This window comes from Haemaphysalis longicornis, unplaced genomic scaffold (assembly GCF_048455015.1).
Source record: "Haemaphysalis longicornis isolate Haplotype H1 unplaced genomic scaffold, Haemaphysalis longicornis Haplotype H1 scaffold_9, whole genome shotgun sequence".
In the NCBI taxonomy this organism is placed as follows: Eukaryota; Metazoa; Arthropoda; class Arachnida; order Ixodida; family Ixodidae; genus Haemaphysalis; species Haemaphysalis longicornis.
In genome coordinates this window covers 10,444,013-10,457,990 of record NW_027526460.1, presented here as the reverse complement: position 1 = coordinate 10,457,990, position 13,978 = coordinate 10,444,013, and the positions used below count along the sequence as shown (strand labels likewise).

The following is a 13,978-nucleotide window of genomic DNA, read 5'->3' as shown; positions in this document are numbered from 1 at the left end:
ACACACTGTTGCCCTAGTTTACTCAGCAAAGAAGTAATGCTTACCAATGTGGTGAAAGTATGGAGATTGAGTTCGTGGCCGCACTAGCCCGTCCGCACCTGCCAAGTCCTTCAAGATATCTCCGACCATGTCAAAAAACTTCTCGTGCTGGGGGTCCTCTGTGTGCAAAGAGAACAGCAGTGTAGCATTTTTCTTTTCTAATGAGAAATTAAACACACCTAACGACGCACTGTTCACTCCACTACAATACGAATTGGTGCAAATGAAAATGAAAGCTGCCTAAGCATTACAATACAGCTTAAAACGTGCAACTTCTAATTTGCAGTAGCATTTGCTATAGCGCTTTCTTCAGTACAGTCACGGACAAATGACTTGCCAAAATACTTGCCAAACTTCGTTACCATAGCTGGGTTATGTGAAAATCTTAGTGATATAAAAGGGAATAGTAGTGTCATCCATGCGTTCCGGTTCATATTCCCATGTTTGCATCTTCTTCATTTAGGCCTGTACATATTCTGGTAATCAGTCGTCTTCATCTCAAGAGAAACCATAAATACTATTTCCTAGCTAGCACACAGGGAACAATAACAAACAGCCCGAAGTTAATCTTACACATGTTTTATCAACTTATCACAAAAAAGCTGTCCATTGAAAATGAAGGCAACTGATTCGTACCATGTAGCAAAGAAGAATGTCAAAGCAGAAAATGCATGAATTCCTTGAACGCTTAAGATAACAAGAAAAATCGGATGTTTCAGAAAGTTTTGGATAATTTTCTTGCCACGCTGTTTTTATTAATTAAATAGTATTGGTTTCAACTGGTTGTAGCTGGGAGCACATTGTGACAGCTCTAGCTGAAGAGGCTGAAACCCAAATGCTAACACGAGACCACAAACTCTTGATGTGTTTGCAGCTTTGAAACCTCCCTGGCACCTGTAAGCAGATAAGCTTTCTCGTGTTTTTCATGCAATGCAGTTTTTAGTCACGTGTAAAAGACAATTTTGTCAGCACCACCGTCTCTGAAGTCAACCTGCTGTTCCAAAAGGCTCACAATCAATTTCAATCGTTACTAGTCTGCCCGATTGAACGTGCCTCTTGCATAACCCCAGGTTCAAAATGTACATAACATTAAGAAATGTAGCTATAGTATTAAAAAATTATAATAAACGAAAGAAGAAAACATTTGTGCACGAGGCACATGAAAAACTAGAAATTGTTTTCTAAGATCTTCCCCGCAGTTCATCAACAAACTCCCGGTGAACCTTTTTCACCTGTCGGACAATCCAAGGCTGTGTTCTAAAACTCAATAGTAAGACACTTGCCAGGAACTGAAAAGGTAATTTTGTTGGTAAAAAAAAAAAGTCAATTTTTTCAGATGCATGGGCAATAAATTGGAAGTGACACGCTACTGAATATGACCCAAGTTATTTGGAATCATGTTCAAATGCCGCCATCATAACAAGCCTGCAAAAGTCCGCAAGCAGCTTTGTTTGCAAGTAGTGCAAAATATCTATGTGAACTCTGTCTTTATGCTTTATCCATACCTGCCAGGTTTCCCGAATTTTCCGGGAGACTACCGAATTTTCATGGTTTTGTACGATTGTACGACCGAAACAAAAATCTCCCGAAAACGCACCCACCCGTCTTTGGCTTAATCCCTTTCCCAGTATGGCCACAATGCGCCGGAGGTATACCTGACAGTCCAACCCGACACCAGTTCGCATCATTATCAGTTAAGTGCTTTAGAAGAGTAGTCGGCCATGCGCAGACGGTGAACCTGTTCGTCCCATTGTTAGCTTACTGTTTATAGAAACGCAGTGCCGCCGCCGCTTTCATTTACGCACGAGCACGGCCGTTCTGAAGATTTAGCAAGTCTCCAGTGGTGTAGTTTGTTGTTAGTTTAGACGAAACAACAAAACAGTTCAGTTCCTGCTGTTTTGTGTTGCGCTTGCAGTACTATTTCCACGACTTTCTGAAAAGGGCGGTGTTAGCAACGTCGAACATTTAAGTGGCGTAGCTTGTTGGTAGTTTAGGCAAAAAAACAGTTCATTTCCTGTTATCTTGTAAGTAAATAAAAAGTTGTTGCTACTACCCCCCCCCTTTCCCCGGTAAGATCTCCCTAATGCCATCCCGGCAAACCTGGCAGGTATGTTTATCGGTTGACTGAAGCGGTGACTTTGCAAATAACAGCACACAGCACACAAATGCCAAATGTGAGCTGTAAACACCGGTGAAGGCAGCAGCACAGGAGCAAAAGACACGAGAGAAATGTAGGGGCACAGTTCGGAAGTTGGGTGAAAAACAAAGTGGGGTGTGCTCACGGAAATTACCGTTAGTGAGTGAAGACGGAGGAGCTGACCACAGCCAAGGAACGTCCAGTTCTGGGCACTGGAGCTCGACGCACCGGTTGCACTCAAACAGCATCCGGTCAATGTCGTCTTTCTCTTCTGGAGACTCTGCGGCCAAAGTGCAACACAGTAAGCGCGAGTCAGAGGGCAGTAATCCGCAGTTTCCATGGCAGATGCATCAATCACACGTGGCCTCTCTGGCTTTGTGTTAGGCTTACAATGCATCTAGCAGTACTCAACCCATCTCCAGATTTTTGTGCGTATGGGTTGCACTGAGCAGAGATTCGTACTGGCATTTGAATTGTGGCACAAAAGCAAGCGGCCTCACCAGTGGGGCACAACTTTTAACAGCAGAGCTGTCAAGCCTTTGTGTCCGTCTGCTGAATTTTGTACGTCACACAGGGGTGGGACATGCTGGCGGCCTTGCAGAAACTGGCTCCCAGACCCACTGCTAAAGGGCGCAGTGCTCTCGCAGGGGCCTGTTCCTCCCTCTCCTGCCAGGGGACTGAGGAGGGAGGGAGCCTGCCGCCGATTCTTTTGCGCAAACCACGGAATTTGCATGGCGACGGTTCTCGGGCAAACGTCCATGGACATTCGAGCCAACACAGGAGAAAGCTGTGCTGTTTCAGCAGGTTTCACACTGGGCGGAACTGGGTTTAGTTCTTTTAAAGTAAAATTTTGCAGTTTTGTACACTAGCTTTATGTCACTATGAAGTCAACATGGTCAAAATATAATTCACTGTAATTTCTAGGAGTTGCCTGAACCATGGTCACACATAACAAAAATACAGCCCACTGCTAGGCAGGTCTGGAGGGTGACTTGTGTAAAAAACTGCCCTGGGGCCAAGTCCACTTGGTCTAACCTTGTGCTCAGCAGTAAAGCATAGTAGTTTGTGCTTTTATTAATAAATAACAATAAAACCAAATTTCACAGTCTATTGCAAGTTCCTTTAAGTTAGGCTTTCACTACAAATGTCAACTGCTCAGTGGATATGCCAATGGAAATTCTCCTTGTGATTTTCATTGCATTGTGTGTATGCAACTCAGGCGATAGTCTTCTTAGGCTCTACCAAAATAATTTTTTTTTGTCACACCCGCTTGCAGGTATAGCTTATTGTCATTTCGTTACTACATGTCAAGAGATGCATGCACAAGACAATTACTGCAATAACGTTTCCAGAATGCAGAAAATGCTGAACGGTCAGAAACGCACCTTCTGCAGCAGCATCCAGCTTCTGCAAAAAGCCAAGACTGAAGATCTTGCGCACCAGTCGCTCAGCAAAGCAGTCCAGGTGCAGAAGACTATGAGCGAAATGCAGCACGTCTGAGGCAGGCAGCTGATCCGTCTCTTCCATTTCGACCAGGTGGTTAGCGTACAGACTCCCAAGTTCCTCAAAGCACTGCGATCTGAAGTCCACCTTGGAATAAAAAAAAGAGGGTACATTTTGAACTTGATAAGCACTGAGAGGATGACAGACAACTTTGCTTTCTTTGAAACACGGGGCAGCTCATATATCCCATCGCAGTTTTCCATTTTGACTGAAAATATTATCGTAACTCAGGAATGCAGAGGGTCATAATCTGTTGCACCAACCCCGATTCAGGAAAACAGCAAATAATAATTTGACGCATTTGCTGCAGTCTCTGCTGTAGCCTTACGATTTTCTTTGGGACATTATAGTGTACATTCCTTGTTTCAAAACAAACAATACAATAGCACCTCTGTGAAGGCATAATTTTCTTTTGCCTTTCCAGCTTTGCATTGTTTTGGATTGTTCCACATTTACATGATCTATGATCAAACCAGCCTAAACCAAAGAATCCTTCATTGTGAAAAAGCGGAAGCCTGAGCGGGTTAATGGCATGCTGTCGACATATTCGCACTGTGCAATCACACTGACAACTGGTCAACCTAGCCTCACCTGCACGCAGTGATGTTCCATGCAAAGAATTTTCCCTTTTTCGAAGAATTTACGGCTGCAATTTTAGTCAAAAGAGAAAAAGGGAATCTGCAACTGATACAGGGAATTTTAGGAGTCGTGAAGTAAAATGGAAAGTATTGTCAGTAAACCGGACCTCGCATCATTCATTATTTTGTTTTCTTTAAAAAGGTTCCTGCAACACTTCGTCGAATCTATGTTCAAATATATGCAATCGTGTTCCCCCAAGCCACAAGCATCCAAGACCGCTTCTAATCCGGTTCGTAAAACAGGAGGGACCATAGAGGAAAGAATACTCCATGAGAAATGAACTAGCAAAGCGCGAAATGGCAGCGGCTTAAGGGCTGAAGCCTGTTCGCATGCATTCCTGCGCAATATACAAAACGTTATTTCGGGCGCGCCTTAGTCTGCGTGCTGTCAACAGCTCCAGCAGTCCCGACACTTAGCTAAAAGTACCCCAATTACCCAACAATTCCTTCTTTTTCGTACGAACAGTTTTAACTTAGAGCTTAGCTTCCAAAGTAAGCTTGCTGTTTGGTACAAAACTTGAAATACATAGTCAAATGTCACTGATCGAAAGATGTAGTAAAAATACTTTCACGCTTTCAGCATGAAAGTATACTCTGAACTGCGTCAGCGTCCTTTGCATCAGCGTCAGCATCCGAAAGAAGAAGGCTACGTAAAGTAGACAGAGGTGGCGCTGGCTAATTCCCAAAACCGTATAGGAATCCACGTAAATATCTACCAGCTGCAAAAGGAGAACGCAGGGAATTTTGCGGGGAATTTTTGACAAACATGCAGGGAAAAAGTGCTAAAAATAGGAAATTTTCGAACCTTGAAATGGGAATTTTTCTTCCCAGTACGGAACATCACTGCCTGCACAGAAATTTCTGTGTGAGAAATGAACGAAAGAGAGGCAGACCTGCACGCAGGCTTCCACCAGCTTCATCGCCAGCTGCACCTTGAGCCTCTGCCTCAGGGCAGACTCGCACAGGACTTCGAGGGTGGCGGGAACATAGAGCCGGTGTCCCGATATGCACCGCAGCACATGCCAGAAAGTGGCCGGGCTCAGCACAGGTGCGCTCTCCTCGAAGACGTCGGCCCAGAGCTGGGCGTTGGCTGGCGCGATGCTGGTACCAGGTGGGAAGAACTTGCTCAGAAGGTAAGCAGCCGTGTGCAGGCCGGAGATCTCCTGCCGCTTCTCAACAATGCAGTTGTACCACACATGAGGAAGGTTGTGCTCCTGTCACAAAGGGGGATCACCACGTAGCATCAGAATAATTGGGCACACAGTGGCGTTGATGGCGAAAGTTTTCAAATGCGGGTCTTTGAAAGCATTTTAAACGGGCCATGAACATAAAATGCAATTTCATTCAGTAGTTCGAGAGAACTTGCTGAGCCCAAGGATGTGGGTTTTATCCCCGTCCGCGGCGGCCGCTTTTCTGATGGAGGCGAAAAGCAAAAACACCCATGTGCCGAGATTTCAGCGCACGTTAACGAGCCCCAGGTTGCTAAAATTAATCCGGAGCCCTCCACCATGTGTGCCTCATAGCCCAGGTGTAGCGTTGGCGCATTAAACCCCACAATAAATAAATAAATAAATTAATATAAATCAATCAATCAGTCAATCAGTTTAAAAAGACTAGCCTTTCTCACTCACTCAGCTCCATACCAGTCAGAAAAGACGCTTTCTTAACTGAAAAAATGCAAAAAATATAGAAATGCTTTCAAATTTCATGCCGCAGTGACGTAATAGGGGCAGGAGGGACATACTGTGGGCAAGCACTACAACATTTTTATCAGTGATCGAACTGATCATTCGCATTTCAGTGGTATGATCAAAGGAAAGTACAGGCCCCACTACAATCAGCCAGTCATGTTTCCCAGTGGTGGCTTAGGGCAATCCCACAAACAAGATTCTATAACGTAAACAAATTGCCATGAAGTGGCTGGAGAGTCACCAATGCTTCATTTGTTTTCTTCAATATCTCGATTATTTGTTTGAAGTTTGGGACAAAATTAGTATCACTGTTATTCGGACAAAGCAGCCTTAAAGGAGTACTGACACGAAATTTTAAATGCAGAGCACTTTAGGGGCTCGCCTTGTCGTCGTAGCTCGCTGCAACGCTCGATGTCAAGCGGCTGCCGAAATCGGGTGGCACAGCAAGATAACGGACCCAAGTAGAGCCCAGCGTACCATAGTACGGCATCCCGCAGAGGCTTCGAAAACCAAGTGGTTTAAATAGTCATATCCGTTCGGAACTTGTGAATCGCTGGCGCTTGTCATACATCTCCCCTTTGTTTAGCGCAAATAAAACTGCAGGTACATTTGAGGCAAAATATATGTAATTAACTGGGAGCACCCGCGTCCGTTTCGTACGGAACGCACATGGGTTGGTTTTTATGACAGTAGGCGAAAAAAGGTGGCAGTGCAACGCCGGCACGTGCGGGAGGAAAAGCAGGCACAAAAAGAACAGAACTCCCATTGGAGCTGTTTCAGGCAGGGGGTGCGCGAGTACTGTGAAGGCGGGAAATCTGAATTGCATTGGGTGGTAGCAGTGAGAGGATAACGGCGGTGTGAATCAATATGGCGAATCACTGCTCTGCACTTCCAACAGCTTTCACGTCGAGTGGAACGGCTTCAATTTTTTGTGTTAAGTTTTTTTTCGCTGCTATAGGGGCCTACCAGCCCAGTAATCACAGAATGGTACACTAGACGGTCAATTGCAGCATAAATAATTATATACAGCCTCATTTATTTGTCCCAGTTTCGCTTTCCATCAAACAAACACAAAGGCAGCCGCCGTGACAGGACGGCGTTTTTTACGTCACTATTCCTGTCACACGACGGCCGCTCTGAACACAACCAGACCGGCTGTGGTAGTGCACGCCTGGGCAGCACAACGTCAGTCCCGAAACTGTAATGTGATGCCCAAGGTGAAGTAGCACGCGCCAACAGCAACCAGCGCGTTGGCTACATCACGGGAGCCCTAGCATCGGCAGTTTGGGGCAAGGCGCTCCTGATATCATGCTGATGCCGACGTCGAAAGGGTGTCCGTGCTAAGCTTTCTGCAGCGTGCAAAGATTAAAATTCATTTAAAATATGTTATACTGAATGGTTACTGTTGAAACTTTGTGGGAGATATCTCCATACACAAAAGAAACTTTTTACAGTTATCTCAGCTTTGAAATTTCGCGTCAGTACACATTTCAAGAACCACTTGTATTTCGTCTTCATGGCCCCTTTAATTAAGGCAAGGAGGGCGGCAAGTTGGCTGAGATGGAAGGAATTCAAACTAATACAACAAGGACGACATGCACGCACACAGACTACACGTCTTTCTTATGCAACAACCTTTGACAGAAAAAGAAAAGAAAAAGCAGAAAAAAAAGGCTCCCCCCTTCCCCATTAAGTTGGTTTTCCTGCACTACGCCAATGCTGTGCCAGAAAGGCTACATTGTATTTACGAGCAGTATTGTAATGTGAAATGAAGCTGCACTGATTATAGGCCATAGGCAAGTTGCATGTTGATACCTCCACCCGCATCCCCCGCCTGCAAAAAAACCTGGCATAAGGAAACACTCTGCGACCACCTTCTTTACCTGATTGTACAAGGCACAGGTGATGATCCTTTAGGTAGGTAAGGATAAGTAAGGTGGTTTCAAAGTGTTTTCTTATGCCAGGTTTTTTGTGAAAGCACACGAAGCTATTGGTTCTGTTTTTCGTACCTGCGAAAATGTCTCGTTGCGCAAAGTTAAATGGGAAGCAAAGGATCTGTGCAGTACGCTCAACCACAGTGGTTTAGTTAAACAGATAGACAGTAGTGCAAAAATGGGCCTGGAGATGTTTTTCAGCGCTAAGACTCATAAAGTCGGTATGCCTTTTCGAGTTATCGTGTCTGAAAGGCAGCCATGGCAGAAATGTGTAGCCGGATTTCTGCAGTTAACTTGAACTTGTTGAGTGTAGATGACCCTTTTGGTACAAGGAATTCGGAGCAGGTGGTCGACTTTCTGTGAGAGAATTTGGCATTGGAGTTTAATGGCTTTTCTGTCGATGTTAAAGACTTGTACTATACCTTGCTGCATGACCTGATGCTAACCTGTGTTGAAGATGCCATTTTTGCATTTGGTGCAGTACCGTTTCAGAATGAATGTGGCATTGCTGTTCAGGATTTTTCGGATTTTTTACTGGGGCTCTACTTAATTAAAATCAATGTATGTCCAGTGGGATGGTGGGGTGTACATCCAAAAGCAAGGAGTTTGTATAGGCCCAAGCGTTGCATCTGTTTTGAGCAACCTGGTCATGGCAAACCTTGACAGGTTAATTGCTGACAGACTGAAAGAGACAACGGTTGTAAAAGTCTTTCGATATGTAGACGATTTTTTGGTCTTAATTGGCAGTTGTGAAGAGGTGTTTTTTTGGATGTGGCACAAACGTTGGAGATTTTTGAAGATTTTCTTAAGTCCCTGGAGGTCACGCACGAGGTCCCTAAGCAGTGCAGATTCAAATTTTTGTATCTGAGACTTGAGTTCTCAGGAAAACACATTTGTTGGATGTACGACCCCCCCAGCCAGAAGCCACTACTGCCGTTCAGGTCTTCTCACATAAAACTGGTAAGACGAGCCATTGCCAGCAGCTGTCTCAACAGTGCTTTGAACAAAACATGTGAGCACCTTATGGACACCAGTTTCCATTTGCAAGTGCATCGCCCTAGGTCGGCTGGTTACCCCGCAAACGTAATTGTCGTGACATCGGGCTTACATTGGGCAAACAGGGCGGTGCCCTAATCAACACCTCCGTGAACATGCCAGTTGAGCGGAAAAAGGCACAGATGGGAACCTAGCTAGTCACTGCCAGAATTGCAAGTGTTCGCCTCTGTTTAAAGAATGTACGGTTGTGCTTCGCGACCCTGATCAGCGAACACGGGAGATTGTGGAGGCGGCTGCGATGCATTGTGGGGGTGAGGCTTGTGTTAGCATGAGCTCCATATCTTTGGCAGGTAAAAAGCTGGCCTTCCTGGGTACACGCATCGCATAAGCGATGAAAAACGTGTGTGCACCTGTACACTGTGCACATACTCTGTTTTAGTACATTGCGCACCTACTCCGTTGTAGTTTTTGTTTTTGTTAGCACTGTTGCATTTACTATATATGTTGTTTTGTAAATAAAATTTCAGTTGGAAGTTAGCACTTGTCGCTGTCATGTTCGTCCCGTTCGAATTTTTGCACTTGAAATTTGTACAATGTATTACCCTAGCTTGAACCCACATGTTGTTCAATGAAAGCAGTTTCATACAAAGTGAGTGGATGTCTACACACATGTTCGTAGAAAAGACTTACTCGCGAGAATTCGTCGTCAAACCTCTGACTTTGCAGAAACTGCGCAAAGTCCAGCGGTGACAGTTGCGGCTTCATGCGTTCTACGATTTCCAGGGCGAACTCCTTGGACCTTGTGTTGCCAAACCTAAGCAGGAAACTGGAGCAGGTCATGGCTCTCTCGGGGTTCAGGGCAAGCTGGCCAAGCCGGAGTTCTTCCACCAAGTGTTTCTGGAAGCAGTTAATTGCAGGACTCAGTTGACTGTAGAACGTACAAATAGGCGAGATCTATCAAAGTGCTCATTTTTACAAGTCAATGTCGTAATTGGTAACAACTAAGAGAGGACAAAAATCTAGAATTATAACAACATGCTGCAGTAGTTCAAGCACAGCAGCAGCTGCTGTGTCACCCTCAGACACATCTGAACTTGCTTGATTCCTTGGGGAAAACCAATTGCGATGCTAGAGAGCTATTACAAGCGTTTGTTATGCTGGCATGTAGGCAAGCTAGTAGGCCATTAAAAGGGTCACACAGGCGAAATACAACTGTGTTTAATTTGAAAGAACTAGCGCTTAGTAATTCACTCAGCTCCATTCCAGCCACGAAAGATGTTTTTTCAGCCAAGAAACTTCACAAATACTAGAAAACTTTCAAATTTTGTACTACACTGATGTAACATCGTCAGGAGTGATGCAACAGAGGCCAGCACTAAAAATATAGTAATCAGTGTGTTAAGGGTGGCACCGGTGGCAAGGAATTATTCTGAGTGCCCATTTCAAACTCCAAAGTTTAATGAGCTGTAACATTAGTTCCAAGCAATGCATCAAAAAACTGCTTCAATTATCGCACTCACCAGGGTTCATAGTATTGGAAAATATAAAGACTACAGTTTTGTGACCAACACTTTTTCATCTATTGTTCCTCCAGAAATGGCTAATTATCATTAATTATCCTGGGAGCTAATTGACCAATTGAAAAAATAATGGCATATTCAAAATCAGTGGGGAAAAAGCAGCGAGACTAACAAGTTTCACAAAGTTTACTTGAAAATTAAAAGAAGTTGTTCTAAGACCAGTGTCCTCCCTTAACTGCGTGTTCGGATTCAAGTGATATGACAAGAACTAACTGGAGGCCCCACTACAACAGTCCGCTTATGCTTCAGGCAGTGTCATTGGTTGGTGGCCATCAATAGCGCAAGCAAGATTCTGTGACGCCCCAGAGGCGTCGCCGGAAAGTGGTCGGGGAGTTGTCACAGCTTCATCTGATTTCCATAATACATATCTCCCATATTTGTTTGAAGTTTGCGGTGAAATTGTACCATTGTTATTGGGACAAGGCAGTCTTTCTAAAGAACCAACCTTGTATTTTGTCCTTGAAGTGGGCATACTCAAGTGTTTATGGCTGTGACTGTAAAACAAAAGCACAAAGTGCCACGGCATGCTATTAAAATCAACCAAATCAGTGTTTCGTGTGCTGAAGACACGCCTCGGCTATCAACGTAGTTCACCATGCAAAGCAACAAACATGCTGCGGCACTGGGATCGCCAGCAACTGCTATCAACCCGCCGTGGTGGCTCAGTGGCTAAGGCGTTGTGCTACTGAGCACAAGGACGCCGTTTGATTCCCGGCTGCTTTTCTGAAAAGCAAAAATGCCCGTGTGTACGAGATTTCAGCAGAGATTAAAGATCCCCAGGTGGTCAAAATTAAACCGGAGCCCTCCACTACGGCGCGCCTCATTGCCTGCATTGTGTTGGCATGTTAAACCACTACAATCAATCAATCAACTGCCATCAAGGAAGTGACAGCAGAAAAACTGTAGGCATTTGGCTTACAAACGCCGACACTTCATCCCAACTGTTTACAAACATAAGGAATCACTACCACCACAGTGTAGTGGGTGCCGACATACTAATTGGGACAGCCTGGGGGCATTTTATGTGCGGGTAACTCGCACACACGCAGCTGTTTTTCATCACTTGCTTCTATTAGAAGAACCATGTTAAGGGTGGGGATCAAGCCCATCACTTTGTTTGGCAGAGCAACATCTTAGCCACTGCAGCGGATGGCGTCATGCTCGTGGCAAAGTTAGCGTAGTTATCTCACGAAATGGCACTTGCTTCTAATGCAAGTTTGGGATTACGAGGAAATGCCCACTGAGCAATTTCACACTTGAGTTCTAAGCTACAAATACGTTTCTCTTTTTTTTCACCACTTGCATGAATAAGTTTGTATGCAAACCAAGAGAAGAGCTTGAAGATTTTTTCTGCTTGCACAGGTGACAAAATACCTGGGATATTTATGCCATACCACAGAAAGATGCTCTTGGTTTATCAAAAAATAAAAGGCGTATTGCAGTACCTAAATCAGGCCAGTTCTTCTATTTTAGCTGTTTACCGCTTCCATAAGGCCTTCCGTTGCCTCTACATTGTTGATTTTGATATGTATGTGGGCACAGTACAGCTGTACAGTTAACTGATTTCCAAAATAGTACTACAGTGATTTTATTCACTGATCCTCAGTGTTTTTTTCTTTACAAATACTATCCAAGAGTGGAATGCATTGCCCACAGATGTGCTTTCAGTGCATAATGCACCTGATTTCAAGAGGTGCAAGGTACTTGCAATATTTATAACATACATTGCGCCGTTATAATTTTCTCTACTTTCTTTACCTCATGCTTGTTTGAGTGTTTTTGAAGCACGTATTGATTCCTATAAATTTGATGATATTCTTTGTTAGCACCAAACTCTTACTCTTCATCATTTCAGTGAGTGTACATGCAAAAAAAAAAAGGTGTGCGTGTGTATATATCGATTTACCTGAAGGAACTCCCTCGCTTGTCTTGGTATCATGACAGTCTTGTTGTAAAGCTGAACAACTGCATTAAACACTGAAACAGTGGCCACGACATCGGAAAATTTCTCCATCCAGCGCTTTGCAAACAGGTTCATCAAGTCTCTGCTCCTGCACTCTCGCAAGAACCTGCTGCTCGCCAGGTGTTTGATCAGCAGTGCGTCAACATCCGACATGTGGATCGCCAGGAGGCCACTGAACTCCTGCCGGAGATCTTCCGTCCACCCGACCATGTCGAAAATGCCGATCAGGCTGACCACATCTGTCGTTCGCAAGAGCCCATCGCTTCTCCTAAGCATTGCTCGTTCCCTCACTTTGTCCGCGATGGAAGAGTCTTCCAGGCGGCCAAGCCTGACCAATCGCATAGCTTTCGAAAGGTCATTCACTGAAAGACCAGCGCAGTTATGCACCAAGTGGTCGAGGAAAGGCTGTAGCACTTGGCGGTTTCCAGACGAGAACCGCACTCCAGCTTCTAGGTAGATCAAAGAGTCAGCTGGGGACACTGAGTCTCTGAAAGCAGCGAGCATCGCGGCTGATTTCTCGAGGACAGAGTCCAGGTACTCGCGGGAGAGAAAATAGGCAACATGGCACAAGGTTTTTGCTAGATTGCTGTAGGACTCAACAGCGAATGGAACTTCGCCGAACATCTGTTGCAAGAGAGAGCACACAAGAGCGTTGAACACGAATCCATTCCGCCTCAAAAAGTTGGATGCTTCAGAAAGCGTAGCAAGGCCAGCGAGATCTAGTGAGTGGCATTCGGTAATGCAGCGTTGTTGCAGCTTCACGAGTACGTCGTGGTTTCTTGAAACACAGAGCTTCAGGAATCCATCCAGCAGGCGAACGGCCTCGTCGGTGGAGAAAGCGTCCATGTGCTTGTCTACCTCATTAAGAAGACCGACAAACGACTGGTGATGGTGAAGGGATAGGAACATGTCGAGGGCCTCCGAGTTCACGCCAGATTGTACACGCATTGCGATATTGTCGTCATAGTAAGCCCACTGGAAGGTGCTCAGGATCCGGTACTGAATCCTCACGAGAGCATCGACAGAACCCACAAGGTCTTGCGGCCTTACTTGCTCGTTGGCGAAAGCAAGGTGAAGCACTTCGTCCACAGACCGGCATGCCCGAAAACGCTTGTTGAATTCCCCTTGAGGAAGCCGCGAAGGTTCAAGTACATAGTCTTTGTAACTGAGCGGTGGTGAGCTCGCCTTTACATCTTCAATGAGGTTCTTCGCTTGCGAAATGCTTCTGCAATAAGAGGTCCGTGGAGCGTTTGATGGCAAACGGCAGAGCAGACGCCTCGTGAAGGCGATGCTGGTCAAGGGATTTATTTTGGCGTACATAATGGCTACCAACAATCGTCATCACAATCAAAAGACTACGTGCACGTACGTGTTTCACACAATGCCGTCACATATGCGTGTCAGACAAGTGAGAGCACAGGAAACAAGAAAAGACGATGCTCCGAGTTAGGTTGGCGAGGTTGTTTCCCTTCGACAGCGGATCCATTTTGACGACGA

At 45.1% G+C, this 13,978-nt stretch overlaps 1 protein-coding gene across 2 annotated transcripts in view; it reads right to left on the bottom strand.

Annotated features, from left to right (window-relative positions):
• LOC144152324 (uncharacterized) overlaps positions 1–13,978 on the bottom strand; it is a 16,051-nt gene extending 2,073 nt beyond the window's left edge. For both annotated transcript variants that reach the window (XR_013319145.1, XM_077683587.1), the window contains exons 1-6: positions 12,425–13,978; positions 9,629–9,835; positions 5,211–5,531; positions 3,562–3,766; positions 2,331–2,456; positions 45–158 (exon numbers count right to left, since the gene is read on the bottom strand). Coding sequence is in view for 1 of the 2 variants with exons in the window: in XM_077683587.1 (XP_077539713.1) it covers positions 45–158; positions 2,331–2,456; positions 3,562–3,766; positions 5,211–5,531; positions 9,629–9,835; positions 12,425–13,801 (2,350 nt within the window). In the remaining variant the exon portion in view is untranslated. The remainder of the gene's footprint in view (positions 1–44; positions 159–2,330; positions 2,457–3,561; positions 3,767–5,210; positions 5,532–9,628; positions 9,836–12,424) is intronic.